Source organism: Genypterus blacodes, unplaced genomic scaffold, assembly GCF_046128005.1.
Source record: "Genypterus blacodes isolate CSIRO-AG114 ecotype Tasmania unplaced genomic scaffold, CSIRO-AGI_Gbla_v1 ptg000012l_1, whole genome shotgun sequence".
Classification (NCBI taxonomy): Eukaryota; Metazoa; Chordata; class Actinopteri; order Ophidiiformes; family Ophidiidae; genus Genypterus; species Genypterus blacodes.
In genome coordinates this window covers 4743146-4770343 of record NW_027466826.1, presented here as the reverse complement: position 1 = coordinate 4770343, position 27198 = coordinate 4743146, and the positions used below count along the sequence as shown (strand labels likewise).

The 27198-nt window shown below is 44.9% G+C and overlaps 2 protein-coding genes across 5 annotated transcripts; one reads left to right on the top strand and one right to left on the bottom strand.

The window, feature by feature from the left end:
- Positions 1–4830: 4830 nt before the first annotated feature.
- On the top strand, positions 4831–8583 carry agpat4 (1-acylglycerol-3-phosphate O-acyltransferase 4 (lysophosphatidic acid acyltransferase, delta)). Its single transcript, XM_076164649.1, has 9 exons — positions 4831–4994; positions 5653–5834; positions 5988–6157; positions 6246–6407; positions 6493–6646; positions 6792–6894; positions 6983–7058; positions 7199–7397; positions 8401–8583. Exons 2-9 carry the CDS (start codon positions 5657–5659, stop codon positions 8490–8492), a joined length of 1134 nt encoding a protein of 377 aa, XP_076020764.1. The 5' UTR covers positions 4831–4994; positions 5653–5656; the 3' UTR covers positions 8493–8583.
- Positions 8584–8977: 394 nt separating this feature from the next.
- On the bottom strand, positions 8978–26817 carry map3k4 (mitogen-activated protein kinase kinase kinase 4). Of its 4 annotated transcripts, none has more exons than XM_076164613.1 (27): positions 26608–26817; positions 21278–21465; positions 19732–21158; positions 18976–19233; positions 18615–18767; positions 18041–18198; positions 17733–17849; positions 17549–17648; positions 17316–17399; positions 16961–17215; positions 16721–16870; positions 16103–16264; positions 15329–15462; positions 14647–14725; positions 14464–14542; positions 14017–14110; positions 13568–13690; positions 12685–12785; positions 12516–12596; positions 12227–12418; positions 12068–12138; positions 11839–11955; positions 11566–11725; positions 11338–11460; positions 10818–10924; positions 10149–10328; positions 8978–9691 (listed from the first exon to the last, which is right to left on the bottom strand). In XM_076164613.1, the coding sequence occupies exons 1-27, from the start codon at positions 26637–26639 to the stop codon at positions 9671–9673; spliced, it is 4746 nt and encodes a 1581-aa protein (XP_076020728.1). In that variant the 5' UTR covers positions 26640–26817; the 3' UTR covers positions 8978–9670. The 4 variants fall into 4 exon arrangements, with proteins under 4 accessions (XP_076020728.1, XP_076020738.1, XP_076020746.1 ...); XM_076164623.1 differs by having other exon boundaries at positions 19732–21155; XM_076164631.1 differs by lacking the exon at positions 26608–26817 and adding an exon at positions 26326–26475.
- Positions 26818–27198: the final 381 nt, after the last annotated feature.

Below are 27198 nucleotides of genomic sequence, written 5' to 3'. Positions count from 1 at the left end.
TTGATAAAGCGTGAAGATTTGCTCAAAGAAATAACATTTATCATACTTTAAGGAATTTCATAATAATCCTTGAAGCAACCACTGAATCATTAAGATGGTGTATTAGACTAAAGAATGTGGCCTAGTTTAACATCAGCTGATTCCCCGTCGCAGCCCTCAATACCACCAAAATTCCATATATGTATATTAAGCTAGATTCCGTTGTGATAATATTCATTTAATGATATAAAATGAATTCTTAGCTCTTAAAGAAATGTACAAGATCCGACACAGAGCCCCGCTAAGGCGCCAAACTTTTCCCATGTGTTCCCAGCAGGTTGTTCACTCCGGGGGACGGCGTTTTAACACTTCAGCATGCGACGTGTTGAGTGATCGCGGGTGATTATGACTACAATTATCATAACAGAGACAAAATGAGCAATTGCACCAGCTGTCAAGTTCAATAATTCATCTGAAATGTGATGCGGTGAACTCTCTCGCAGAAGGCAGACGAATGCGCGCCGAGCCGTGCCAGCCCACACCGCACACACTCCACACACTCCACACACTCCATACCGCACATCTACACGGAAAACCCTGGAAAGTGTGAAAGATGTTTAGAGGGGGGAAAGGAATTGATTGTGTTTTTACGCTTGTTGGAGCAGTAAAAACAGCCTGATAACTTCTTATTGATGTTTTTTATGATAAGGTTGAACTATGGGAGTTAATTCAATATGTTGTGTATATTTTAAGTTGATCTCTCCCGTCCTTTTCCCGCTCGACCACACACACACCAGATGTCGACAGGATAAACATCTGATTTCATCCAAACATTCCCGGTTGTCAACCACACTTTCACTTTCAGTCAGAATCTATGTATATTTTCTTTCAAATATCATCCCAAACACCCCGAAAAACAATCTTCCTTCCTCAGGCTGGTGCACATGTGACTCCCATCCAGCACCCATCACATCATCTGTCCCGTGCTTAACAGCCCTGAAATGTTATTGCGTAACCACACAACGTTTTTATCTTCTTCACCTTGGCGATGGCGTTTCATCAAACATCACTCCTGGCACTCCTTCGCACCCCGGGTCAAGCCTGGTGCACGATGCAGCAAAACAGGTGTCTGCAGGGAAAAGGAACCTCCCGTTGTTTCACAACTGAAACAGTGGGATGTGTCAGTTGGGGCCCTGGCTTTCTTGATTTGACGGACAAGGCTGCAGAGGCGAGTCCCCCCCCCCCCCGGAGAAACATACATCAGGATCTCATTACTGGCTTTACTGCACGTATATGCTGTGTCACATAAAGTTTAGGCCTCTGGCTACGCGCTGGCAATTTTCTGATTTATATATTTTTTCCTTTGGACGACGCAACGCATGCAACCATCAGAACATCTGAGAGCTTTATTCCCAAATTCATTCATTCCTAGGGCAGATTTTAGCGCCGTAACTGTGCATGTGCATGTGCAAAGTCTCGCCGGAGGTTTTTTTGCCTTTTCCCTCTTGGTTTATTCAAAGCATTTAGACAAATTAAGTTAGTCAGATTTTTCCAGTCAGAATACCTGAGGTGCAACTAATGCAGCTGACTCGGCAGTCTGCTCAAATCATTTGCATCAGAGCAGAACGCTGATTTGTTTGCCATGTATTTTCATGCAGCTTTCTCCAAATGTAGCTACACCCTTGAATCCAGTGTGTAGACGGTACCATCACCCGTAAAGACCTTGAACGCCTCACTCTACTGTAGTGAAGTGTTGAGGAAACCTGGGTCATCACAGTCATTTAAGAGTCGCGCAGAGAAGTTGAGCGGGCGTTAATTTGCTTTGCGTAAGTAAAAAGGAGTGAAAGACGGCGGCCTCTTGACGCAGAACGGCTCATAAATCACACTTATGCGGTGATTTCACTTTAATCCCCTGTGCATTCTTTGTGCAGCGGGCTTTTCCAAATCAACCCCTGTGTTGCCGAGCCAAAACAATAGTTCTTTTCTGGCTCAAAGCTGTTGGCTTTGGCCCGTTTCGCATCCTCCTGATTCAGCCTTGACTGAAAAATGTCAGCTGCATCCACTAATTTTTATAACAAGAAAAACAAATTACTTCTAATAAATAAGTAAATAAAGCCTTACCAAACCTCAGCTATTAAGGTTCTGTTCTACACGCCCTAACAGGGTGATAACAGAGCAGATTTTTCAGAGCAGATTTCTCACATGTCGGAGAAGCATGTAAGGTCCAGCTTCATTACATCTGGTCTTTAGTTTGATCCAGAGGAAGCTTTTTCAAATGACTTTTACGGCCTCTCCGCTTGATTTAACTGTATACAATAAATAAGAGTCTGTGGATGTCATGCAGCAAAATGTCAAGGGCTCTGGACTCAACCTCGTGACATTGCTCTTATAAGGTATCCGATTGCCTGCTGTAGCGAAAGGAGAGGGCCAGAGAAGGGCAACTTTAACTGTAACGCATAAGTCATTTAATGAAAGCTGACATTTGTTGGAACGGGGGTAATTTCTTGCGGTGAGGTGCCCCTGCAACTCATCTTTAAGTCCAGTAACCTCATATCAACTGCACTTTTCCACTAAAGAGCCGGTGAATGGTGAATGGCCACTTTGAGGAGGAGGTGGCACGCCGGTGGTTGGTCTTTTTTTGGTTTTAACGAACAATTTTCAGACGTGTTTTTAACTATGATTTACATTTTCCACTTTCCTGTGTGTTTGCCTCTTTCATGGGTCACGCAGTGTGCTAGTTCAAGCGAGTCACAGAATGTATGTACGTCTGTAAAACTGTCAGATAGCCTGAGGTTAGTTTAGTGTCTTTAGGGATTCAAACCTCCAAACTCCAGTTTCCGGGTATCCTGATACTTTCTTCATTCAAGATTCCCACCCTTTGTTTTCCTCTATTTTCTGAAGTTTTATCCAGCATTTCACACTTTTCAAGAACACGACACAACACTTTTATAAATGATAAAAATAAAATAAAATAAAATAAAATAAAATAAAATAAAATAAAAAATCTGAGGAAAATATTTTTTTTGACTGATCTCATTTTAGTATTTGTCAAATGGTTGCCTGAAATTGATTCAGAATCCATCAGTATTGACTTCGGCTACTTTGTAAAGGCTTTGGGATTTGAAAATAGCTAACAGATGTATTGAAACTCTTACCGACTTCCTCTGTGTCAATTCATTTCAACATCTTCCATGTAAAACCTGCAGTGTTTCTTTTACATACATTACTTAAACGTACTGACTTGCACTAACTCCATGGTGAGTGTGTTATTATTCCCTGGAGTCCCCTCACACTTAGAGACATGAAGGGCTTCCTGAGTTACTTTACTGTATGTTTGGGCTGCTTCAAACATGCATGTCTTCTCTTCAAGGTTATTTGATCGTAAAGGTCGTGTGGGACTGAAGCATTATGGACCCTATAAATGGTCGCTCTCAGCACCCCCATGGTGGAGCCGTCACGGGACCTCACTAACCTGCTTTACTGCTCTCTGGATCACAAGGAAAAATAATCAAACACCGGATTTTACATTAAAATTCTATAAGGCGAATTATCTTGACATGATTTTTACTGACAAAACAGATGACATGTATGTGCACATTATGAGGCTAAACTATTTCATATTTATTTTAAGGGGTATATTTCCTCTTCTAGTCCAGTATGAGGTCCTTCAAACAGTGTAACTTTGTTTCCCTCTAGTGTTGGAAAGAGGAAACACATTTGCAAGTAGTTGATTCCTCTTACTAATGATGTTTTCATTTTTAGAGAGCAGTGAAGAAGTCATTATTCAGGAAGTTGGATGTTGTTGGAGGAAGTGTTCTTAACAGAGGTTGTTTAATACCAAACTCATTTCCTGTTTTACAACACACAATAACAACACAATAAATGGTTGAGCACTATTCTGCACATGAGAATGACTGTGCGTTTGGTGCTATACAAAGTCATGGAAACTCCCTTCAAATCAGTGGAATCCTATTCAGCCCCGCCATTTACTTCAGTGAAGAAATTGATGTGTTCATTCTTGGTAAATAAAAAATAATAAGATATTCCATTGATATCACTCATTTAAGCTGACATGTTATTCCAATGCATGCTTTTATGTGAGTGGGTGCGCGCATCATCTATCACCAGCAGAGGGTGCTGTTCGACAGATTACATCACTACGAAAAGCGGCGTTGAACCCCCCACAATGTAAACATAGAAGTTTGACTCTACGTCTTGTCAGTGCGATCTCGAATCCCACAACATTTCTTGGCAAGACCCGCCCTTCATCTAGCTCCGATACTCTGCGGAAGTGAAAATAATCAAGGAAATGAGCCTTTGATTCTTGGTCCCAAAGAAGTTGATGTATTTTCTTGTAAGACTGTAAGAGACTAACTGCACATGCGTCTAGAGAAGACAAACCAAAGCGAAGGTCTCACTCTGTCCCATTTTTGTTTACAGTAAATGCTGCCGTAACACATCAGCGTGTGGAAAAATATGCATGTTTATGTTTTCGACGATTATACATTTTGTTTATAAAGATTTACCCGGCACATTAAACACTTTGGATTAAACTTACAACATTTACTTTAAATAAATGTGATTTCTATCTCTGTTTATGTCGTGTTTCTAACGCATATGTACGTATACGCGGTTATTAGAGACAAACTGAAACGGTCGGTAACCTCGTGATGGTTATGCTCCATTTATCTTCACTGTATTTTGATTTATCGTCTCGAATAGAGGATCCTTGTAGGCCGCCCGGCTTCTGGAAGTGAGCAGAGAGCTCACATGTCTCCATCCTTAAACCGAGGCGCGGTTAATCTAATGGGTGTGGTTCCTTCTACGGGGGAAGTTTGCAGTAACATTCGAGGCTGATGACTTCACACACGACCCTGAACGCACCCTAGCATGCGTTGACACCCATTAAAAAGCGAAAGAAGTGGATAAAAGCATGAGAACAAACTTGTACAGCCTTGATTTCTGTTTCACTTGAAAGGTGATTTCAGGCGCTAGAAGGCAGGAAACTCTGAGAGGTAACTAACTTTATCTGCACTGGTGTGGGCATGTTTGTTTAGTATATTTATCTTTGGCAGGGCACTTGTAATGACTTCACTTCTTTTTGCTTAATAGAGCCATTTCTATCTGTGGCAATACCAGTTAACATCATTCTACCATTCATTCAAACCTGTTCTCCTTCTCACCAACATGGAAAAGCAGCTTAAAATGTGATGGGATGTTTGTTGTCATTTTATTGACTTGCAGGCTTGATACTTATTTACCATCAAACACAGTAATCTGCTTCTTTCTTTTTTGGGAACTGACTCAGGTTGATTGTTAAGTCAAAGTGTGTAAATGCATGTTAACCTTACTTTCAGTGAACAAAATCAACAGCATGGTAAGGACTTGGACTATTTAAAGCTGAGGATGCACAATGACCTTACAGATAAAAACAAAAGTCATGTGTACCGTCTGAAACCACACACATCTCTGCTTTGCTTATCCACACTGGAACTCAAAGGCGTCATTGAGAAGAAGAGCTATAAAAAAACAAACCCCACTAAACAATCAAAGAGTGGCTTTATATCCGAGCAGTCTCTGCACTGTAAACGTCACTGTCACAGTCCGGGACTAAACTAACATAACTGCAGCTGGTGACTGATTTACACAGTTAAATGTTTATGCTTTTTGCAGGAAAATGGGTCTCCTGCAGCTGCTGAAGTCCCAGTTGTTGTGCCATCTGATCATCTGCTACGTGTTCCTGGTCAGCGGCCTCTTAATCAACCTGTTGCAGCTTTGTACTTCACCTCTGTGGCTGGTCAGTAAACAACTGGCCCGCAAGGTCAACTGCAAACTGGCCTACTGCGTCAGTAGCCGTAAGTACTCGCTCTCTCACCTGTGTGTTTGCTTGTAGATTCTCCAAGGTAGAGAGAAATCTGTTTGTTTGGTTATCAGACTGTCGCACTGAACATGATTGTATATTTTAAACTCTTTGATGATTGCTCAGCGTGTCCTTCTCCGTCCCTCAGAGATGGTAGCTGTTCTTGATTGGTGGTCGGGCACAGAATGCACACTTTACACGGACCCGAAGAATTCCCCACTGTGTGGTAATGAGAATGCAATTGTGGTTCTGAACCACAACTTTGAGATAGACTTCCTGTGCGGCTGGACCTTCTGCGAGAGATTTGGTGTTCTCGGGGTAGGAGAATTGTTGTTATTTTGGCTTTTTTAGCGCAGGAGGTTTGCTATCCAGTAGTCCTTTTTAACATGGTTTCATTTGTTTCCAGAGTTCAAAAGTTATGGCTAAAAAAGAGCTTGCTTACATTCCTATAATTGGTTGGATGTGGTACTTCCTGGAGATCGTTTTCTGCAAAAGAAAGTGGGAGGAGGATCGTAGAACTGTGGCTCAGAGTCTTCAAAATCTGCGAGATTACCCTGTAAACTTCTGGGTAAGGTTCAGCCTCGTGTTTCACCATTTGAATGTCATCGCAGGGGTCAACGGTGACTAATGCTGTTATGTAAATCTTGTTTCAGTTCTTGCTTTACTGTGAAGGAACGCGATTTACAGCAAAGAAGCACGAGATCAGCATGCAGGTGGCCGAGAGCAAAGGTTTGCCCAAACTGAAGTATCACCTTCTGCCCAGGACCAAAGGATTCTGGTTAACTGTTCAAAACCTTAGAGGAACAGGTGAGTATTCAAACTTGCTGATGCAATATTTGAATACGGCCACTGAGGTTTGGTGTCCTGGACTGAATTACAAAACAAATCACCTCCGTTAGTAACAGCTTATCCACTGCTGCTGCTCCCTCTCTCTCTCTCTCTTCTTGTGTAGTTGCAGCTGTGTATGATTCTACACTGAACTTCAGAAACAACGAAGCGCCGACGTTACTTGGAATTCTTAATGGGAAGAAATATCATGCAGATTTATACGTCAGGTATAAAAATCTGTATCACATCTTGCTCCTTTAAGTTCTTTGTTGTCGTCAGTCACGTTAGAGACTTCCTCTCCGCTGTCGCTTACAGGAGAATCCCCCTAGAGTTGATCCCAGAAGATGAGGCAGAGTGTGCTTCATGGCTCCACCAGCTCTACCAGGAAAAGGTAATTGTGCCACAGAGGAATCCGTAACACACAATATTCAGTTCTGCTCTTTAAATGCACAAGATCTGTCAGATTTTGGCTGCTGGTTGCAACATGCGTCCAGACTTTGGTGTTTGATTTGTGTATGTGTGTGTCTGCAGGATAGCTTTCAGGAGCACTACACACAGACGGGTCGTTTTCCCGGCCCGACAGTGAGCACTCCACGCCGACCTTGGGCACTGATCAACTGGATCTTCTGGTCCTGTTTGGTGCTGTACCCGCTCGGTCTGATGCTGGCTCAGTTAGTCAGCTCCGGATCAATCCTGACCATCGTAGCGTCCGTGGCTCTCTGCACTGCAGGTTGGTTTCATGTGTTCAAACCCACGGTGACGTCACCCCGAAATGGGTTTAGTGCCCCCCTTCCCCTTAATTTAACCAGCGCCTCTTTGTCCAAACATTCCATAAAGCAGCGGATTTGGAGAACTCGTATGTAAGTTCTTTTTTTATTTGGAAAATGCGATGATCAGAATTCTGGCATGCCCTTGTTTGAATTTGCTTATTAAGCAAATTGCATATCATCCATTGGAGGAGTGTGATGTCATATGGGAATGAAAGTTTTCCAACAGCATGGGGTCATTAAGAGCCCGTTCACATTTCCAATAAGGAAGATTCCTGAAGAGCCCATGCTGTATTTTAATAGTGGGATTAAAATGGCAAATGGCAAAAAAATATTTGTTAGATCTTAGTTTACACCCCAATTGAGAAATTCTTGATAGTTTGTTAGGCACAAGTGAGGAAATCTAATGTGGAAATAACATCTTAGGAGTTAAAAGAGCATTTACACATGTACAATGCTGTCAATCTGATCTTTGTGAAGGTGGTAATGTTACGTTTTTGTTTAGGGCACAGTAATATAACGATCTGTAACCAGGCAACTGCATTTTTAATATATTGTAACATGTTGAGGGGATAAGCTGGGAGAGTTGCAGTATTTTAGTCATGAGGTGACAGAGAGAGTTTCAAACACATGGGGACAGAGGGAGGTGAGCAATAGTACAAAGATATCACAAAGAAAGAATGCAGTCTTGTTTCACTGAAGAGTTAAGAATCAAAAGTGATGCTAAGTCTGCATAGTATGTATGATAAGCCATGTTAGTGCTCTCAATGTTTGGGGAAATCGTCGACCTAGGACAGAGCAGCTTTGGACCCAATCAGAAGAATCTCATTTAAGAACATTTTCTGCCATCCAGTGCCCTGGTATCGTAATGGCAACTTAGCAGGGACAAGGGAGGGAGGGAGGGAGACAAAGCTGCATCTGTCACTTTGTTTACGATTTGCTCTGATTATATTCTTTCCTTTTCAGCTTCAATGGGGGTCCGCTGGATGATTGGCCAGACTGAAATCGACAGGGGCTCCAGCTATGGAAATAAGGACATCCCCATAAAAAACAATTAAGGGGAATCCTGACCCACCTTACAGTTGCTCCCTGTTACTGTAAACTGCTATGAAGAGCTGACTAAACGTGTCTGACAGGATGCTGCAAAACCCAACAAGAGCCAACTCCCTTCAAGAGACAAAGCATTGTCTTACATGCTGAACTCCAGAAGCTGGAGGTGACGCTTGGGCGAGTAGGAAGTGGGGTGATTCAGTGTAGGACTGAGGAGAATTCTGAATATTCTCCGCTCACCCTTATTGCAGAATCCTTGCAAAATGACACACAATTCCAGTTTTTAAAAAAAAAAGATTGGTTTATTAATATTTTTTGTACATTGCAAACACTGTAAGAGCAGCAGAGGACCAGAAGTCATGTCAGAGTCCATGAGGATGTTTTGTGTTCAGCAGCTGGGAGGAAGAGCAGACACCATTCCTCCTCCTCCTCTTCTTAGTTGGCTGTGTTCCATTTTAATGAATAACTCCTCGCCGTCAACTACACTCGGAACATTATTCCCCAAAGTTCATCAGTACCAACTTGACATTTTACTTGTGAGCAAAGGCAAAGAAACAAATACATTAAGAATCCTTCTTTGTACCTGTGCTTATGTGGATGGATGGTGTCCATTTCATCCCCTGCCTCTTTCCATCCGTGAGGGCTTTTACTACATCCAGAGATGGAAGGCCAGACCTCTGCTTTCCAGTCTTAAAGGCTGACTAAAATATCCCCCCCGTCCCCGCCGACCCACCCGCTAAACTGCCCCCCCTCAGGGTCATCAGTTTTTAGAAAGTGCCTTAGAGTTTGCCCCCCCCCCCCCCACCCCTTTTTTATTAAAAACAAATGTATTCCTTGTTGCCTTTTCAGAGGTCTTCACCAGTGAGAGCAAATGTGGCAATAATAACTTTAACTTTACAATATTGTTTATACAAGAATTAAAGCCAAACCTATTCTTACAGTATGTACAGGCCCCGCCCCCTCCCATGCCCCCCATGGTATATTGAGACAAACCCCCCCCCCCCAACTTCTCAGGTCCATTTGTCCCGTGAAATGATATTGTACGGTTCCTCAGTTTAACTCCATGTGCCTTCAGCCATCGCTTTCTCCTCCTCCTCCGAGTCCACAGTTTGTCTTTTTTGGTTGCCAACAGTGTGTACAGTAGTGCTTTACTTTGTAAACTCAAAAGCCACAGAGCAGCTCTCCATCACTCTTCATCCGTACAAACCTAAGACACACACACACAAGACGAGAAGACGAGTTAGACGAGCTAGGTCACCTTCGACCTTTAACATGGTTCGTGCCGATGTAATCACATCAAAGCCACAGTTAGAAGTGTTGCTGTATTGGACTGCATGACATTAAAGATAGTGAGGCTGTTCCTTATATTCTGCTCCTCTCCTGTTTGTAAATGTGGCATAACATTGCGAGCTCTTCATCAATATAGAGGAAGTAACGAACACAAGCAGTTTCGACACGATACCTCCTATTTATTCGTACAAGAGTATATTTATACGAGGCGATTCTTGGTCCCTTGGGTGGTCTGGTATTGGCATCGCTAATGTGTGTGTGACAGTGTTCATAGGGTTCTCCTGCAGGTGTGTGTACTGCATGTTTAAGCTGAACGGTTCTAAATAGAGTCATTTAAAGAAAACGCTTGGTTGAACGCCGCAGCCTGGTCTCACCTTGACAAACGGGTGGTCTAGCAGCATGCTAGCTGTCCAGCGGCGCTTGGGTTCGCTCTCTAGACAGTGACCTAGGTAGTCCTTCCCCTCGGTGCTCAGCTTCTCCGGGATGGGCGGTTTATGGCCCATGCCCACTTTGTACATGATCTGGAAGTTGTGCTCGTACTCGTGCCAGGGCCTCTGCAGGTGGAGATCAGTCAAGACGTCATTTTGTGTCGTATACTTTACTGATTCATACAATACTGATTAATAGTAACTCAATGAATAACTATACTTTAGATTTAACTGTATTTAACCCCTTTCAGTTTCACCTTTACCAACCTACTGGTGGCTTTCAATGGGTTAAGAAGAAAACAATACAGATAACATATTTGCCTTCACTGCCTTTTACAAGAAGTGCAAAGTCAGAGTGGCGTTGCTGCTGCTGCTGCTGCTGCTTGTGATGTTGCAACCCTGCAGCGCCCCTCCCTTCTCCCTCTGTGGCAAATCACCAAAGTTACTTTTCAGGTTGAACAGAGCCAACAAATAAAGTGCCACAACATGAATCCTCTGCTTAACACCTGCACAACCTGTCAGGTGTATTTCTTTCTTCTTTTTTTTGTAAGCGTAAGGATAGTTGCCTTAAGTTCTGACCTCAGGTTATGTATAGCGGGGGTCAAACTCCCTTACCTTTCCAGTCACCATCTCAATGAGCACACAGCCCAGACTCCAGATGTCTGCTGCCCGTCCGTGGCCTTCTCCCTTTGCTCTTGTGATGACTTCAGGTGCCATGTATGCTGATTAACAGAAAAGTTATATGAAACTTTAAAAAAAATGTGTGTAATGGGACAAGTAACAGAAGCTACAACACTGATGTGTGAGGAGTAAGAATGTAAGGAGTGACTGTGACAAAGGGGAATAGTACGACATTAAAAAAATAATATATAACGCAGTAATCTGAGTAAAGTGATCAGATCAGGGTTAATCAATGAAACAGAAATATCTGCATTTCATATTTAAAAACAAATGTATCAAAGTGGGTAGAAGAATCAAACAATATAAATAAATATGGGCCAGAACTCATCAAGCACTTACCACTCACCAATAAGTGAAGTGAATATCTATTAAATGCAGTAGTAAGGATCTTCGTTGTACTATAGTGACACCTGGTGGTAGCATGTAGGTCAGAGACTGCATGCGTGTAGTTTACCTGCTGTCCCAAGGGTGCTGTTGACTTCTCCAGGCATAGTGTGAGTGTTGTTCCTTAACTTGACCGAGCAGCCGAAGTCTCCCAGCTTAATCAAGCCCGATGATGTCAGGAAGATGTTGGCTCCTGATTCAAAGGCAAAGAAACAGATATTTATACAAACTGTTTATTAGTAGAAATGTGAATCATAATACAGACACTGTGGAAAGAGAGCTCGTGCGTGACGCTGACCTTTGATGTCACGGTGGACGATGCCGTGTTCGTGGAGGACGTTGATGGCGGTGGTGATCTGTTTACTGTAGAGTCTGATGACGTGCTCCTGCAGGCCCAGTCTGGAAACCTCCTCCAGGGTGCCTTCATCACAGTACTCCATGAAGATGTACATCTCCTCCTACAGATGACAGGATTCAATTAGGAATTCAATCTCCTTTGAAATGCAGGTCGGTAATGTAGTGATTTTGCGTGACGTCTTAAAATGATCTAAAACAAAAAGAAAGCTCTTACCCGATGGAGCTCAACGCCAAAGTAGCGCACCAGGTTTGGGTGTTTGATACCTTCGAATATCTTCAGCTCGTCTGCCGTCTCCTTGATTGTTTTGTGGTCGTTGGGCTGAAAGCGGATCTGTTTCAAAGCCAAGGGAAATAATTAGAAATGACGCGTTGAACCCGGCCCGTGTCACTCTTTATTCAGCGGATGTAGAAGCTTAGTAAACGCATCGCTGTTGGGCACATACCTCCTTCATGGCCATCAGTTCTCCAGTGTCGACGTTGATGCAGGTGTACACCTTCCCGTACTGGCCTTCACCTGTTTTCACAGACACAGACATGAGCTCACTGCACTTATATTAGTTACATGCTACACCATAACAATAGCAGCCGCGGTGGATCTGTACCTATCTTGTTGCCCCTTTGCCACTTGAAGGTCACCTTCCTTAGCCCGACATGCATGACATTGTCGTACGACTTCGGTGTGTGACACACTTGGCCGATGATATTGCGTTGTTTCATCACGGCGTAGCGCTTATCCTCAAATTTCCTAATGGAGCGGCGGACAGCCTCCATCGGGCTTTGTCGTGCTGCTGTGTCTAAAAGAGGAGAGAGCAAATTCATTTTTATCATATTTAAATAGAGAACACTTGGACATTTTTTACTGTGCATCTACCAAACATTCAACACTCTTACCCTTGGACTGGTTGATGAAGGTGCGGAGTTCCCAGCTTCGGCGTGCAGCACCGCCAGTGTCACCTTTAGGGTAGGACGGTTCTGGAGAGAGAAATCACAGCAGGAAACCATCATTGAGGTGTCGACTATCTAAACCAGTGGAAGACGCAGATCCACTAAGTGCACCCACCTTCTCTGTCCTCCGTGGGGCTAGAATGGCGGCTGAGAGATTTGAAATGCAACTCCGCCGCAACTGAAGAGAGACGGTCGTTCTCGTGGAAATTGGATCCCCTGCAAGGACGCGGTGACAAATGAGGTCACAGTGCGATCCAATCACAAACTCCTGACGGTTGTTAGATGTTAATGGCTTTGGTTAACGGCCGTGTAGTTGCAACATGAAACGTTAGAGCTCTACGGCGCATAGTCTGATTCCAAAGAGCAAAGAGACATCAAGACAGAAATTGCAGTGAAAAAGCAAGACTGATATTAGTAGCGTTACACTTGCAGGATAGTAATGCCTCTTGGTGAGGCAGGACGTGTTTTCTTTTTTCACACCACGCACAACATTCTCAGCTTCTTGGCTTGAGACGAATTGTGTAATGCTCTTCTTCTGCACTGGTGAGACTTAAAAAGCACTTGTGTGTGTGTTACATTATTGCTTATACAATTCACTCTAAACCTACTTGTAGTTTAATTGTAAGAAGCTCAACTTTGTGTAATCTGCAAGCAACGCAGACCATTAAGCTGCATTCTGTAGCGCTTCTAGTAGCATTAGGCAAGAAATCGTACTGTCTATACAGCCAAGAAAGGAAATCAGGATCGATGCATGAATCAAACATTTCATTCTTGAGATTATTGATTAAAATGGACACATTCTGGCCTTGATTACAGGAAAGGGAAACAAGAAATTATGTATGACCAGCTGACTTCAGCAGACAGGATTTTGATTGTCTAAAAGGTCTGGGAATCGTTTCTTCCATTTCCATACGCTTGAGGAAAATAACCGGTCTTCGTAACCGGGGAGCTTTGTTTTGACAATAGTCTCTACTGGGTGACTTTAGGGGCAAGGCTACCTGACGTCATTGGGGGTACTGCCGGGTGCTTTGGTGTGGCTGTGCTCCCCCGGGCCCTGAGGGTTGGGGCGGGGGCCATTGGGGAAGAGCTGGTTCCGGAGGTCGCAGGGGAGACTTCGAGAGCTGTATGGTGAAAAAACAACTGAGGAGCCCTGTCTTGGAGGGTTGTGTACGTGCCTGTGGGTTGCGTGTGTGTGAATGGCTGAGCTGGTTAAGGGACAAACACACACGCACACACACACACACTCTCATACAAAGAAAACAGGTCAGTCCACTGATGTGCTCATACGGCCCTTCAACCTGACATATACACACACACAGAAGCATAGAGGGAAAACTCACAAAAGCAACAAAAGCAGAGGCAAAATGAGCCATGCAGGAAAGAATTCACATACAGTGGACACACACACACTATTAGATTATAATACAGAGCTTCTAAAGTCACCTACCTGAAACCTTCAGCGTTGGGGATGAACAGATTTGGGTTTGGAGGGTCGCTATGGCAGCGAGGGACCTTGACGGGTCGAGGGCTATTCCTGGGGGCTGGAAAGAAAAAATGCCAAAGCTTAAATTATTCTGGATGGAGTAACTCGGCCTTAAACCGACTAAAGGATTGGACAAGGTCTCGCACGAGGCCACACTTGGAGAACTGCTACAGAAATGTGGCTGTGCTCACGACCAGTATAAAGAAAATGACCCTTTGAACTGCCGGCGTTCAACAGAAGTCATGAAGTCATGCCCCCCCACTTCACACCATCCACCTGCTTCTTTGACCTTTGGACCGCAGCTTTTCAACACCTTTCCGGCTGCTTCACGGGGCATATTAATGCTAAAAGAAATGCCAAGCTAGCAAGATAAGGGAAGTCACAAACAGCTCTTATCGGGAGTTTTCTTACCAATGTACAGGCCGGTCACTGGGCTATGCGGCTTGCCGATCACATGGCCGATACACTCGTTCATCAAGGCTTGTAAATTCTGCAGATAGACAAACAGTCAACAGATACAAAGTACATTAGTGTCATTGGTATTATGACCATTGTGTAGACTGGAAATGGAACAAATGCAGCCTTTTTTTTTACCAGGAAGTCGTCCTCTGGTAAGGCTGATATGAAGGCAGGTTCAATGGCTTGGAGGAAATCAAAACCCTGAGTCGCCCACCTGCAGAGTGAAAGATGAAGTCAGCGATCGTTTTACAATGTTCCAAAAAATGATTTGTACCATTTCCACTAAGTATGTTGCTGCAGGATTTAATCCATGAATTAAGCTGGGGGCACTGGCCTATTATCAGAGAACAGGGTTGCCATGGTGGCTTGTTGTCGGAAAAACAAGGGTGCTGTTAAGTAGAGCGTCAAAAGAATTAATTTAAGGTTTATATTCATGTGGACTTGAAATTGTTGGGTGCCATTGTTTCTTGGCATCTTCTCTAAGATCAACTCTTGAATTTCCTGTGCAACCACACTGACTGATGGCATCTGCGAGCAACACACCTAGCAGCTTTCACATGATAAGTGGCATGTTCACTGCAGAGAGTGATCCGTGTGTCGCTCGGTATTCTGTGAAATGTTAGAAAGGTCACAGGCAGATGGGGCAAAGTTGAATGCGGTTGAACTTTGGCTGCAGAGCTGAGACAACCCAGTTGTGCACAGTATGGGGGGTCACAGGTCAACTCCCAGTACACAATAATGGAACGGGGAGCTCAGTGCAGCGATTGTCATGTGAATGCCGTTGGGGTTTAGGGTTAGAGCACACCGGTGGGCTTACCTGGGCTTGGTGCCTCTGCCGCTCTCACACTTGGTCAGGACATAGGTCATCCACTTCCGGGCAAAAGCTATGTAGCGTTCCCCGATCCTCTGCCTGAACTCCCCCGACATGAGGCGCACCACCTCCTTGTGGTACTGTGGAAGACATCAAAGAAAGTATAGCAATTAAGGCTTTGCTTAGTGGATATTCTGTCCCTTTTCACCTCTTCTGTCTCTTTTTCCAAGTCTATCCTTTACAACCCTTATTATCATAATGACCACTAAATGTAATGTTTGCAGAGCTTTAGAAAAGATGGAAGGATGGAACTGTTTATCTTGCAGTTAGAGGTATTTGTGAGTCATCGATGAAACAGTTAAAATGTCCATGATGTGGACTTATTCCTGACATTGCTCGGGGGTCTACAATCATAGAAAATACAAAGATGTGAGGATTGTGGCTGGTATAGAAGGATGACACTCGTGAGTTGAGTGACTGCTGAACAAGGTTAACCCAGCATAAACCTCTAGTTTGTCTATATTGTACAATTCACAGACCCTTGGGTACCTCTGGTGCTTGTTAGCAATCATGGATTGATATGCAGAAGCACATAAGAAATGATATTACTCTATATTACTCATATATTCAGTTGCTCAGTCAGACTCAGAACTAAAAAATGAACCCTCGTGATTTTGGAACATATGAGAACATTGTCAACTCATACAGGCGTGGGTTACTGTAATTAAATCTACAGTACACAGTTAAACAGCACACTTACAAACCCCTGTGGCATCTCACCTCAAAGGCAAAGTTGTATCCCTGTATCATGGCCTCTCGGTAGTACTGCTGCAGAGTGGCTGATTCCGATTCCTCCACCTCCGCCTCAAACTCCTCTGTGAACATGTACTCTACTCTGTCGATGGCAGTGCTGATCTTAATGCAAAGCTGTAGCGCCTCGTTCTGTTGAAAGGGAGAAACAGAAAAGCGAGGAACGGCGTGACACGATAGCGTGAGTGTGCATGAAAGGCAGAGATGGAGAGGAGAGAGCCAGAGAGATGTAGTTAGGAGATATAAAACCTCAAAGCATTTCAAACGGAAACTGATACGATCTATTTGAAAACATTAGGGGGCCCATTTGGAATGCAAATGTGTGTTTTTCTGTGAATGCAACAGATATGTGTCTTTGGTAATTTCCGTTTTAAAATCAGTTTTGAGACATGACGGTTGCAAAACAGGGTATCTTTCTTTTTCAGGTTTAGGTGATAATCAGAACGGAATTTCTTCGGGGTGTTGCAGTGAATGTCAGATTCAAAAGTAGGGCACCAATATGCACCTGTAAAATACCACAACATGATGCAGTGTTCAGAGTAACTGCTTAGAAATCTAAACCCGGCATCTGCACATGCATGCATTTACCTTCAGCTGTTCAAGAGCGCTGGCGATGAGAGGCTGACTAGAGGTTTGTTCCCGGCTAAGCGTGAGCACTTCCTCCATGGACTGCTGAAAGGCCTTACGCTGGGTCACCAGGTGAGCAGACTGCATCACTATCAACAGGATGTCCTCAACCTTAAAAGCAGATTGGAACAGTGGAGGGCTTTGTGAACTTGTGCGACCGCTATGATTTCCAAATACTTAAGAGGGAAAAATGCGGCTTACCTTCATGGCCCTCAGAGTGTCCACAGTCTCCATCTGGGGCACGAGTTTGACCAGCTCTCCGTCCCAATCGGCCCATTCAGAGTCGGCTCCGTGCTTACTCATGAGCAGGTAGGCCTCATCCTCGGGAATTTCATCCGGCTCTTTGGAGCAGTCTTTCCCAGCGGCGGCGTTGAGGAGCTGCAGGATGAGAGGCCGCTGATGCTTCAGGCCAAAAGGCACAAAGACTTGTAGCTCCTCCAAGCCTGGAATCTGAACCTGGGCATAAAAAGAAAAGGTCACCTTAGTACAAAGATGATCTACAGATACAGGGAAAAGGCTGAAAACAAAGTAGCTAATGATGGTAAATGACACGTACCTTGACATAGTTTTGCTTCTTTAGTGCCTCGAGGAGACAAGGCAGCCCGTTGGAAAAACAAAAATCAGCAGCAACCTCTAGGTCCTGCAGGGGAAGTAAACAAACTGTCTCTGAACACACAGTCCCAGTTCTTTCCAGAGCAGAAAAACAAGGCCAAATAAAAACTGCATAGTCAGTGCTGTATTGGTTTGCTCTTTAAAGGGGAATGAAAATTCAGCACCGCAACCACTCACCTTGCGAAGCATTTTGGCAAAGCCCAGAGCCTTGGATGCTCGTTCTCTGGCCTCATGGAACAGCTCTTTAAGTGACCGACTAGTCTCAATAACGGACCGCCTTACAGAATCAAAAGATAGTCAAAGTTTAAAACACTTCTACCGGGACAAAACACAGACACGGAAATCTGATAGCCACGCATACCTGATCTCATCTGAGGCCGTGCTGTCGTCTGCACTCCCCCAGAATTCATTACCGCTCTTTTGTAGGCCGGCGTCAAGGAAGTCGCCGGTGGATTTGAGCAGCATGCCGGCAATGTCACTGCAAGGGACGGAAACAGTCAACGGGTTCATTTGAATAATTAATAAGACTCTTAAATGACATAAACCAAATGGCATGACAACAACTTGATGCTGTGTTTCAGTTTATAATAAACTGTATGTGGCTGAACTTTGGTCTGGGTCGGGAATCGTTTGTTGCGTAACTCGACTTGACTTCTGGGGGCCACTGACCAGAAGAGCTTCCCAGACTGGGCCTCCCCTCCTCGGATGTATGGGGTGATGACCTTGGTGAAGTGCCACTCCTCTTCCAGCAGGTTCTTTAAGCTGTGAGAGGCCTGGGGCAGCTGCTGCAACATCTGGATCCAACTGTGCATGTAGTCAAAATATACCTAAGATAACAGGGGGAGAGAAAGTTAAGAAGGCAGGCAGAATGAGGGCCAAATTGTTAGTTAATCCAATTAAGGGTTTTGAAATCCAAAACGTCAGCGAGTTATTATCTACAGAACTAAGGCTACTTTCACCTCAGAAGAAAGGGTCACATTATCTAACTGTTTAATCTATTATTATTGTTATGTTAATCTTTTTGTACCAAGATCAAGTGGTGATATTTACACTCCACTTCATTTCAAAATAATAAATAAATCATAATGGAATAAAAATGAAACAATTCAGTAAGGGTCTGAAAAGATAAATACTCAAATCATGCTCGAGTTTTCCGGAATATTCTCCTTCAAGTACACCTGTGCACATAACTCAAACCGTACCTTTAAGTTCTGTGTTTCCAGAGAAGTGAAGTGAGTCTTACCTCCAGCATCTTGTGAAGATCCTCCTCAAATTCATCAATATTGGCATTTGTCTGCAGGCCCTGAGCGTCTGTCACCACACCGCGGAGCATGAACTGATAGTACTGCTTCATCAGCAGGCCGCCTTTAAGAACCTCCTTACACTCGCGCACCAACTGCAGAGGACAGATAAGCCAGGCACAAATGCAAACATTAGCAGGAGCATCGGAGACACCTGTCAAGTGATATACAAGGGTATATTTTGAAAGAAAGCCTTTCCTTCTGATGTTTTGCGCGAGTGGTGTAGTGTCAGGAAGAATCAAGCAACTCTAAGTGTGCAACTCCTGTAAGCACAGCCGTGTAAGTGCGCCAGAAAAAGGTTACCTGTTTGATACTGAGCAGGGACGGTTCTCCGGCAGGCCTCTGTTCAAGGCGCAGCTTAAGGCATTCGTGAATGACATTGAGCAGGACTCTGCACAGGACGAGGAATGCTGAGCGGAAGGATGGGAGGTCCATGCCGAGCAGATCCTCCCAGGACAAGTCGGCTCCCAGCTCTGAATCGTCTGGACCGCTGCATGACACGTGCCGCGACAGCTCTGGCAGGTAATCGCTGTACAGCATGGGGTCTGGAAAGTCTACAAACTGCAGGGGGAAGATGAAGACCAGTCAAATTAATTCTAAATGTCTTACTGACACCTGTGGTTAGTCGGTTTTATAACAATAACAAATTGCATCTGTATTGTATTTTGAACAGTTAACAAGTGTCTCTGGTGATGAACGTGAAAAGTGAACATGAAAACAGATAAAACGAACAAAGTGCGTATGAAAATTGCACAAACGACTATAATAAGCTTGAGCGAAAGCTAGCTACACACTCAAACAGTAGCAAAGTCATTGTGATTTGTAAAAAGGGGGGTTTACACAGGAAGTGACCAAAATCTATTGACAGTGAGTCATTTAGCTGCTTTCGTGTAGAATCTCTGCATCAGTGTGTGTGTGTGTGTGTGTGTGTGTGTGTGTGTGTGTGTGTGTGTGTGTGTGTGTGTCTTAGTTGTAATGCTATGGTCACTGACATTTTAAGACCATTCAGTAAAAGATTTTTTACTTATAATCCTGTAACTAAGGATACGACATCCTCACCTCCTGTGTCGGAGTGTGGTGCAGGAGCGCTGCCCTCGACCTTTGGAGAGAGCGATCCATCAGTTTGTGCAATCTGAGGATCAGTTTACGCAGCCCCATCTGTTTCAGTGCCTTATCCACAAACGGTCTGTAGATGGCTGTGGGGCACAGCGCTCCCCCTCCCACGGCCGCTTCTGCACTTCCTGACCCAGCAGTGGGAAGAAATTCATCCTCCGACAACAATCGGGCAAATTTCGGCGTCAGCGAAGAAGAAGACGACTCTCCCTCTGTCACGTGTCCCCCCACCTCCGTGTTGTCCATATCCTCGCCGTCGCTTTCAGCTGTGAAAGTGGCCGTCGAGTCGTTCTCCTCCTCCTCCCCGTCCTCCTCTTCTTCGTTGCCGCGGGAGCAGCGAGGTGAGGGGATCTCAAAGACGGGCCAACCTATTCGGGACAGATCGTGCAGACCCAGCACGGTGGCCATGACGCGCAGTTTCTGGTTAAGGTCCTGGGTGATGTTGAGCCACAGACAGAGTGCCTGCACCCTGCCCTGGAAGTCCCGCGCTGCATATTTCTCGTAGTCCCTCTGCAGTGCCTGCAGGGAAGGGTACAACGCTTCCACAGACTCCAGCAACTCCATGACCCGCTTCACCTGTTCAAATGCCAGCCGCTGGCGTTGAAGGTGCTCCTTGCAATCGTTCCCAGAGGCCAGGGGCTCTGCTGCGTTCATAGACGACGAGGGGCAGGCGCTAAAGCCCCACGGATCTACTCCACAGTGGTTGATCTCCGCTACAGCAGGTTGCCTTTCCTCTCCCCAGACGAGATCCGGGGCCCTCTCGTTGTCCCCCAGACTTGTTTGCATTGCTAAACATTGAACCACCTTCAGGCTGTTATAGTTAACCTTAAAGTGCAGCACCTCATTAATGATATCAGGAATAGCCTGGCGGGCAGTGAAAAGGAAAAGATCTTGGTCGTTGGTGGAGCGGCGCGCGTGCCACGCCTGCAGCTCCAACCAAATGACCTCGTTGTTATGACCCATAAAGGCCATGTTCTCCAGGCCCCTCTGCTCCTTCTCCTTCCTCTTGGAGGACATAGATGTGAGCTTGAGCAGCAGCCGCAAGGTCTCAAAGAACTTGAGGCGGTCTGCCGGACAGTCTGTCCTGGAAGTCTGGCGGTGAGGCCGGGCTATGGGATGGGGCATAGACACCGGGAGTTTGCCGCTGCTGCAACCCAAGCTCAAATAATGCTTCCGGGGATCCATGCTGAGGGCGCTAAACGGGCTGGACTTTGAGAGTGGGTCCAGCATAAAGGAGCCTTCGAATGTCTTCTTGTTGTCTCTTTCGGTGGAGCGCAGGTTGGCCCTCTGCTTTTTGCCTTGTTTGTAACTGTGCTCCTCAGGTGTGTCTGCTGGCCTGGGACTCTCTCGCAGCACAGTCGGGACAACGTCTGCTGAGATACACAAAACAACACTTGACAGGTTTACATATGTCAAACGCGGCCGATTCTTTTTTTTAAATGATACAGAATTTGTAAACAACTCAATTTGGTCATGGTCTCCGCTGGCTTACCCTTGTTGGGAGAACGAGCGCTCCTCCCCTGGCTGTTCCTTTGATGTTTGCCAGACATGCGTTTCATCTGACGGGGGTTGTACGGAGGCGAAGACCCATACAAAGCTTCCTCTTCCTCACTGGGCGAGTCCAAAGAGTCATCCAACTCGGAGTTCTGTCGGGACCCATCTTTTAGAGGATTGCTCTGCCTGTGAATGTAAATTTTAAACAAAAGACTGACATTTAGGGAAAGAATTTTACACTGTAGAATTGTCAAAACGAAATGTAAACCACGTTAAACAGCGTTGGGTTTGGGTTTCTAAGCCATGGCTGAAATTCCAGCTAGACTCCAACTAAAAAATGTCTCCACTACCTAAAGCAGACAGATGCGTGGTCAGTCCTCTGGAGCCTGATTGGCTGTCTCACAACTATAGAGTAGCAATTCTATGGGCCTGACCACAGCTGGGTCCAGACACAAGATAATATGTGGGGCTCACTGCTGACACCCTCTCTTAGTCTAGGTAAACATAATGGCTCAACAAGAGAAGGAGAAATAGTGTCCGTCATCAACCGCAATGTACGAGTTAATGTCTAGGGCCTCGCTCACCCAAAGTATGCAAACGCAGCACTAAGCCGTACCCTGTCATTTACAAATTCAACATTCTGTCTGACTTCTGATTATGAAAAGGTTGGAGCGACAAGGACGTTTCGGGCGAGTTAACCTGACAACACACAGAAGGAGCAGCAGCACTCGAAACCAGTCACTTAAAACAACGGCATCAGGAAAGGCGGAAAAGCGGAAAAGGCAAAGAAAGAGAGAGAGAAAGCCAGCAGCACGCCTTTCCAGATTACCCTGTCAGAGCTCTGTCCCCTAATGCCTTTCTGAGGGGTTTTAAATAGGATTAAAGAAAAGGGTTGAAAGTCGTGACCCTGCGAACAAAAACAAAGCCGCCAAAAAACAGAGGGCGCACGCAAACCGGGCGCTGAATGCCCCGGGTTCGCCGTGTGCCGCTATCCATCATCTGACTGAAAAGACATTCCCCAACACGTGCCTTGTGGCGTCTGTGCGGAGGGAGTTGAAAGGGCCAAGGCTGTATCACTTTCACCGGGGGAGCGTGTGCGAGCCTTTCGGTGTGTGTGTGTGTGGGGAGGGGGGTCATCTGGAAATCACTCGCTAAAGCTGTTCGCTGAAAAGACGAGCCTCCCTATAGGTCGAGCCAGCCCCCGACCTCTAGCGCCCATCTGCCCTGTTGCAGAGTCTCTTTAGAGAGAGAGACCCCTCGGGAGCAGCTGTGGAACTACTTGCGTGGCAGACAGACACCTGCTGCAGCTCCATTGGATTTACATGCAGGAGGACTGCAGATTGCAATCGACCCCTTTGTCAACCAATCGCCGTGCAAACAGGCAAATGGGCACGAGGGCAAACATTTAAATGCAGTCTCGGAATCAACAGAAGAACTACTGCATGAGAGAGCGCTTGTGTCCTGCAGTCGCCACGGGGACGGGAGAGGGCAATGATCTTTTCACTATTCACAAAATGCACAGTAAGCAATCTTGCGCGTTACAATAAAGCATTTACGACGACGACGACAGATACAAAAATAGAACACGGAGGGCAGCAAGACGCAGTGATGAAACAGACAAATGCATACAACTCGCTTCCTAAGTGGTGGCCTGCCTCGGCCATAATGCAACACACACAGTATTAAAAAAACTGTTAGGCCGTGAGCCTCCCACTGCATTCATCATAAGTAGGATGTGCTTGGCTGTACATTTGTAAACATTCCAAACCCGTGCATGGGTGTGTGTGTGTGTGTGTGTGTGTGTGTGTGTGTGTGTGTGTGTGTGTGTTTGGCGTCTGAGGACATAAATAGTGCATGCATGTGAGCAGGAATGAGAAGCGGTTTTAAAAACGACACTGCCCTGCACTGAACAGAATGACTGAATCACTCAGGAATGACGGCGGAACCAATGACGCCATCACTGCCGGGTTGTTTGTTTGGTTGCCATGAGACACTCCAAGGACAGATTGGGAGAAGCTTTCAGTATAGGCTGCGCCAAATCCCTTTTCAAACTTTGTTGCTTTGCCCCTAATCGTACTGCAGGATGCACAGAGAAATTCGGAGAGGCTTGAACGCCCCGCAGTAAAACCGTGGCCTTCCTATGATCTTCAAGCTGTTCCTGCCTGCCTGCCACTAGTGAATTATCACTGCAGATGGTGTCTGGACGCTCTCAATGGCTCATCTGATGGCTGATTGGGTCTCCAATAATGGCCAATGGAATGCGAGAGCCCCAAGGCAGAAAACACTGAGTGCATAATAAACAGCAGAGAATCGAGAGTCTTTTCTGTATAGAGACTGAGGCCCGTGATACCAAGGGCCACCAGAGTCAGGGGAGCCTGACCTTTGACACCCAACCACCCGAACTATTGTGCCAGGAAGGGGCACACTATTGTATGGGTGTTGACACGTGGACTGTGAGGCCCACGGCTGAATAGCACACAGCTGGTTAGTGAGCACACTTGCTCACAATGGCCGTACTAAAATGGATTTGTTTTTTTTTTTAGAAAGGAAAAGAGGAGAATCTGGCCCAGGGTTTTGTAAGAGCACGCTTCCAACTAATTAGGTCACGCTGCCATAGCTGATGCTTGGCAGGGCTAAATCCAGATTTTTGATTGCCCCTGTTATGATGTGCCGGTTATTAATGTCAGCCTAGTTGGTGAGGTTACGAGATAGTAATCGCTACTCGTGTGAAATTGTAGCTCAGGATAAAGTGGAAGATAACAGGATGCACCTCTGAGCAAAAAACCTGTGGTCCGCCTGACCTACTGTAACTCCCTCGGAAACGGCGGTGACATAGCTGACAGGATTTGTTCTACAGGGTAATAGATAGACAATAAATGAAAAGGACATGCGTGTGTAACCTAGCAAACAGTGGACCTGCCAACTTTTCCTACCTGCCACTGTACAAATCATGCAGGTCAGAATTTTAAGAGTTGTCTCATGAAAGCTGTGACTGCTCTGCTGTCATACACACAGCTCATAGCCTGTGCGTGTTTCCTTCTGCTGTCATTGATATCCGACCGTGTGAATTGCTTTACTTAACTCTCCGCTTAAGGAAAGAGATCCTCAAACCACACCGAATGCAAATATATTGAAATGTAGCCAGAGTCTGCAGACAGCGCGCTGCAGCATGACAGAAACGTTGTAATGACTGTCATTTTTCAACGTGCGCCACTTCCACCGTAAGTGTAGAGCATGCAGCTGTACATTTGAACATTAATAGGTCAAACGTGACATCTTCCCGAGAGTCAGCATGCATTTCAGTTTCTTCTGCAATCGTGCACAGCGACAAAAAATGTTTATCCGTAGTTCCACATGACACCTTTTCCTATATCGACGGGAATGCATGCATGAATATACAGTATGCATGAATGTATAGCTCATTGTAGGTCAATTACTAGTTGCTCGGAAGATTTCGACGGTAAAACGCAACAACACAACGACAGATGGGAGAGTGGCAGAATGTAGGCACTGCATTCATTTCACTAAAGCAGGAGCGGATTCAAAACAGGATGCAATTAGAAGAAATACTAGAACAATCCATATGTATTCCACAGCCTGTGCTCCTGGCGAATGCAGGCATTAATGAGCCCCTATCCGTGGGCGCCTACAGGCTTGAAGCAGCTATCCACTGAGCACACCACATCCTGAATTCCCTGGAATGCTTGTGAGCCACAATATCTTGAGACCGACTATGAGAGCGAGACATAATCGACAAAGGACCTCTGTACTTGCAGCGATAGTAACAGCCTTCATTCACAAACCAAGTACATAACATAGAAAGGCATTTTGCCCCTGACCTTCCTGTAAAAACGAAGGATTTGCCAGAAACTTCTACGTAATCTACAGCCATATACTCTATATAACGTGGGAGGTGTAGTGAGGTGAGCTGCATTGTGTAGTAAACATTTTTGCATGTTGTGAGGTCGCTCATTCTAGTCTTAAGGTTGGGTTTAATTATAGACAGACGCAACATCCATAGGCTGAACAATGTACGTGTTTGCATGTTTCCAAGTCCAACTAATTTTACCCACAAAGCAGAATGTACTTACTTGGATTACAATCACAAAAAATATTGCATTACAAATAAACTGCAGGAGTTCTTTAGAAGTTTCCTCGACTTTCACAACAAATTTTGCACGCACAACGTCCGTCAGTATTATATAACAAACAGCTTTGAATACTATGTGTTGGTGTTTCGTCTATTTCTTCTGTTGGTATGCAGTAATGTCAGATATTAGATTCAAAGTGCTCTATTACGCAATCGAGCACATTGTTTGCTGTGTCCACTTCACAGAGCTGAGCCAATAATAACTCAAAAGAGTCAACAACGACAAGCTATTTGCAACATATCAGCATAGTATTGTTAAAGACAACAGTGCTGACCCAGAACGATAACATGCCCTCAAAGTCTACTACAGCATGAAAGAAGGGAGGAGAGGCAGAGACTAAACATCACATTCTAGAAGCTCTGTCTGCATCAGCCAGGGGCAAACACTATGACATTTGATAAATCAGATCAAAAACATGAAATGGCTGCCAGATATTACACATTCCACTGCTCGTAATGTGAGCCACAATAATGCAATCATTGGTATCTGCAACAATATTTTTCGAAACACAAGAGAACTTAACATAATTCCATAACAGATTTAGTGCAAATCGCATTGAATGTACGTAATGATTCAGCAGTTAAGTGCAAAGAAACAGCACAAGAGCCATGTCGAGTTGTGAGACTAACAATAACAAGAGGAGCAACATGTTACGATCGCTAATGCCAAACAAGTTCGTGCTTCGGTATTGTGCATTATCTTACAGGACTTTAGATTCCACCTTACAAGTGCAGAATGCAAACTTATCCAGCTAAATCTCCATGAAATTATGAGAGGGAATTTTCCTACGAACAAATAAGTGATAATTGCCGACAGCTAGTTTTCTTTTACGTTAGCTAGCTTGTTCTATGACATTTGCACAGTTTGTGCGGTAGATAATTGTTCGCCGCGTTACCTTCTCATTTGACGAGCATTTTCACCAGCTTTCTAGCAAACAGCAAACAGATGAAACCCAGTAATAGACAAACAATGGAGACTGGAAATGTTCACTCCAAAAGTTTGCAACTCCTGTGTTGCAAATGCAGTAACTGCACGCGTACCACTATTTGCCAGGAAGTCGATTTCTGGGAGCTGCGCAAGCGCCCCCACAGACTCGACTGCGGTGTCACGTTCGGCTCTCAATTTGGCAAGCGCGAGGTCCTGATGGTGTAGTGTACTGTTCAACAAATTCGCATACCTGCTGGGCTTGTTACGATCCGGAGGCTCCATAGCAGGGCACTGGCTCCTTCTTCCTAGTCGTGCATGGACTAAACCATGTCTGAGCGATATAAGACAGACTTTGCACCTTTAAGTGTTTGCAAGCAATCCCGATATGTATCTCTTTTGGAGCACTTTCTATCCACCGGCAGAGTTGAGTCTCGCCTGCGCGTATGTCGTCGCCATCTTTCCAGCGTTCATTGAGAGGAGTGCCACTGAATTGCTTTGCTACGGCAACTCGGACAGGTCATCTGCGGTCATAGGGTCTCAGTGATTCGTTACAAAGGAAAATTACAACACATACAAATACATTGTCAACTAGTTATTACCTACAAATGAAGTCTCTTTCATTAAATGTTATGCAATTAATAATACGAATTCTTCTATTTACAGAGAAGGATTTTTTTCTTCTTAAAACAATAGCTTGGGGTAATATACACATTGTTATGATAGCCTAAATTGTATTTGCCAGTGAAGAAAGGTGACCATTTGCAACATTTCTTTCACCATCAGCATTGAGTGATTACATCATCGTTTCCGGCAGAGTCCTGTATGATGAATGACTACCTCA

Excerpts from the sequence above, each read along its gene's own strand:
- agpat4 (XM_076164649.1), top strand. The coding sequence starts at position 5,657 with ATGGGTCTCCTGCAGCTGCTGAAGTCCCAGTTGTTGTGCCATCTGATC. Across the intron at positions 6,158-6,245 it reads AGAGATTTGGTGTTCTCGGG|AGTTCAAAAGTTATGGCTAA; the intron begins GTAGGAGAATTG and ends ATTTGTTTCCAG. Across the intron at positions 6,895-6,982 it reads CATGCAGATTTATACGTCAG|GAGAATCCCCCTAGAGTTGA; the intron begins GTATAAAAATCT and ends TGTCGCTTACAG.
- map3k4 (XM_076164613.1), bottom strand. The coding sequence starts at position 26,639 with ATGGAGCCTCCGGATCGTAACAAGCCCAGCAG. Across the intron at positions 14,543-14,646 it reads TACCAGAGGACGACTTCCTG|AATTTACAAGCCTTGATGAA; the intron begins GTAAAAAAAAAG and ends GTCTATCTGCAG. Across the intron at positions 10,329-10,817 it reads TTGAGATGGTGACTGGAAAG|AGGCCCTGGCACGAGTACGA; the intron begins GTAAGGGAGTTT and ends CTCCACCTGCAG.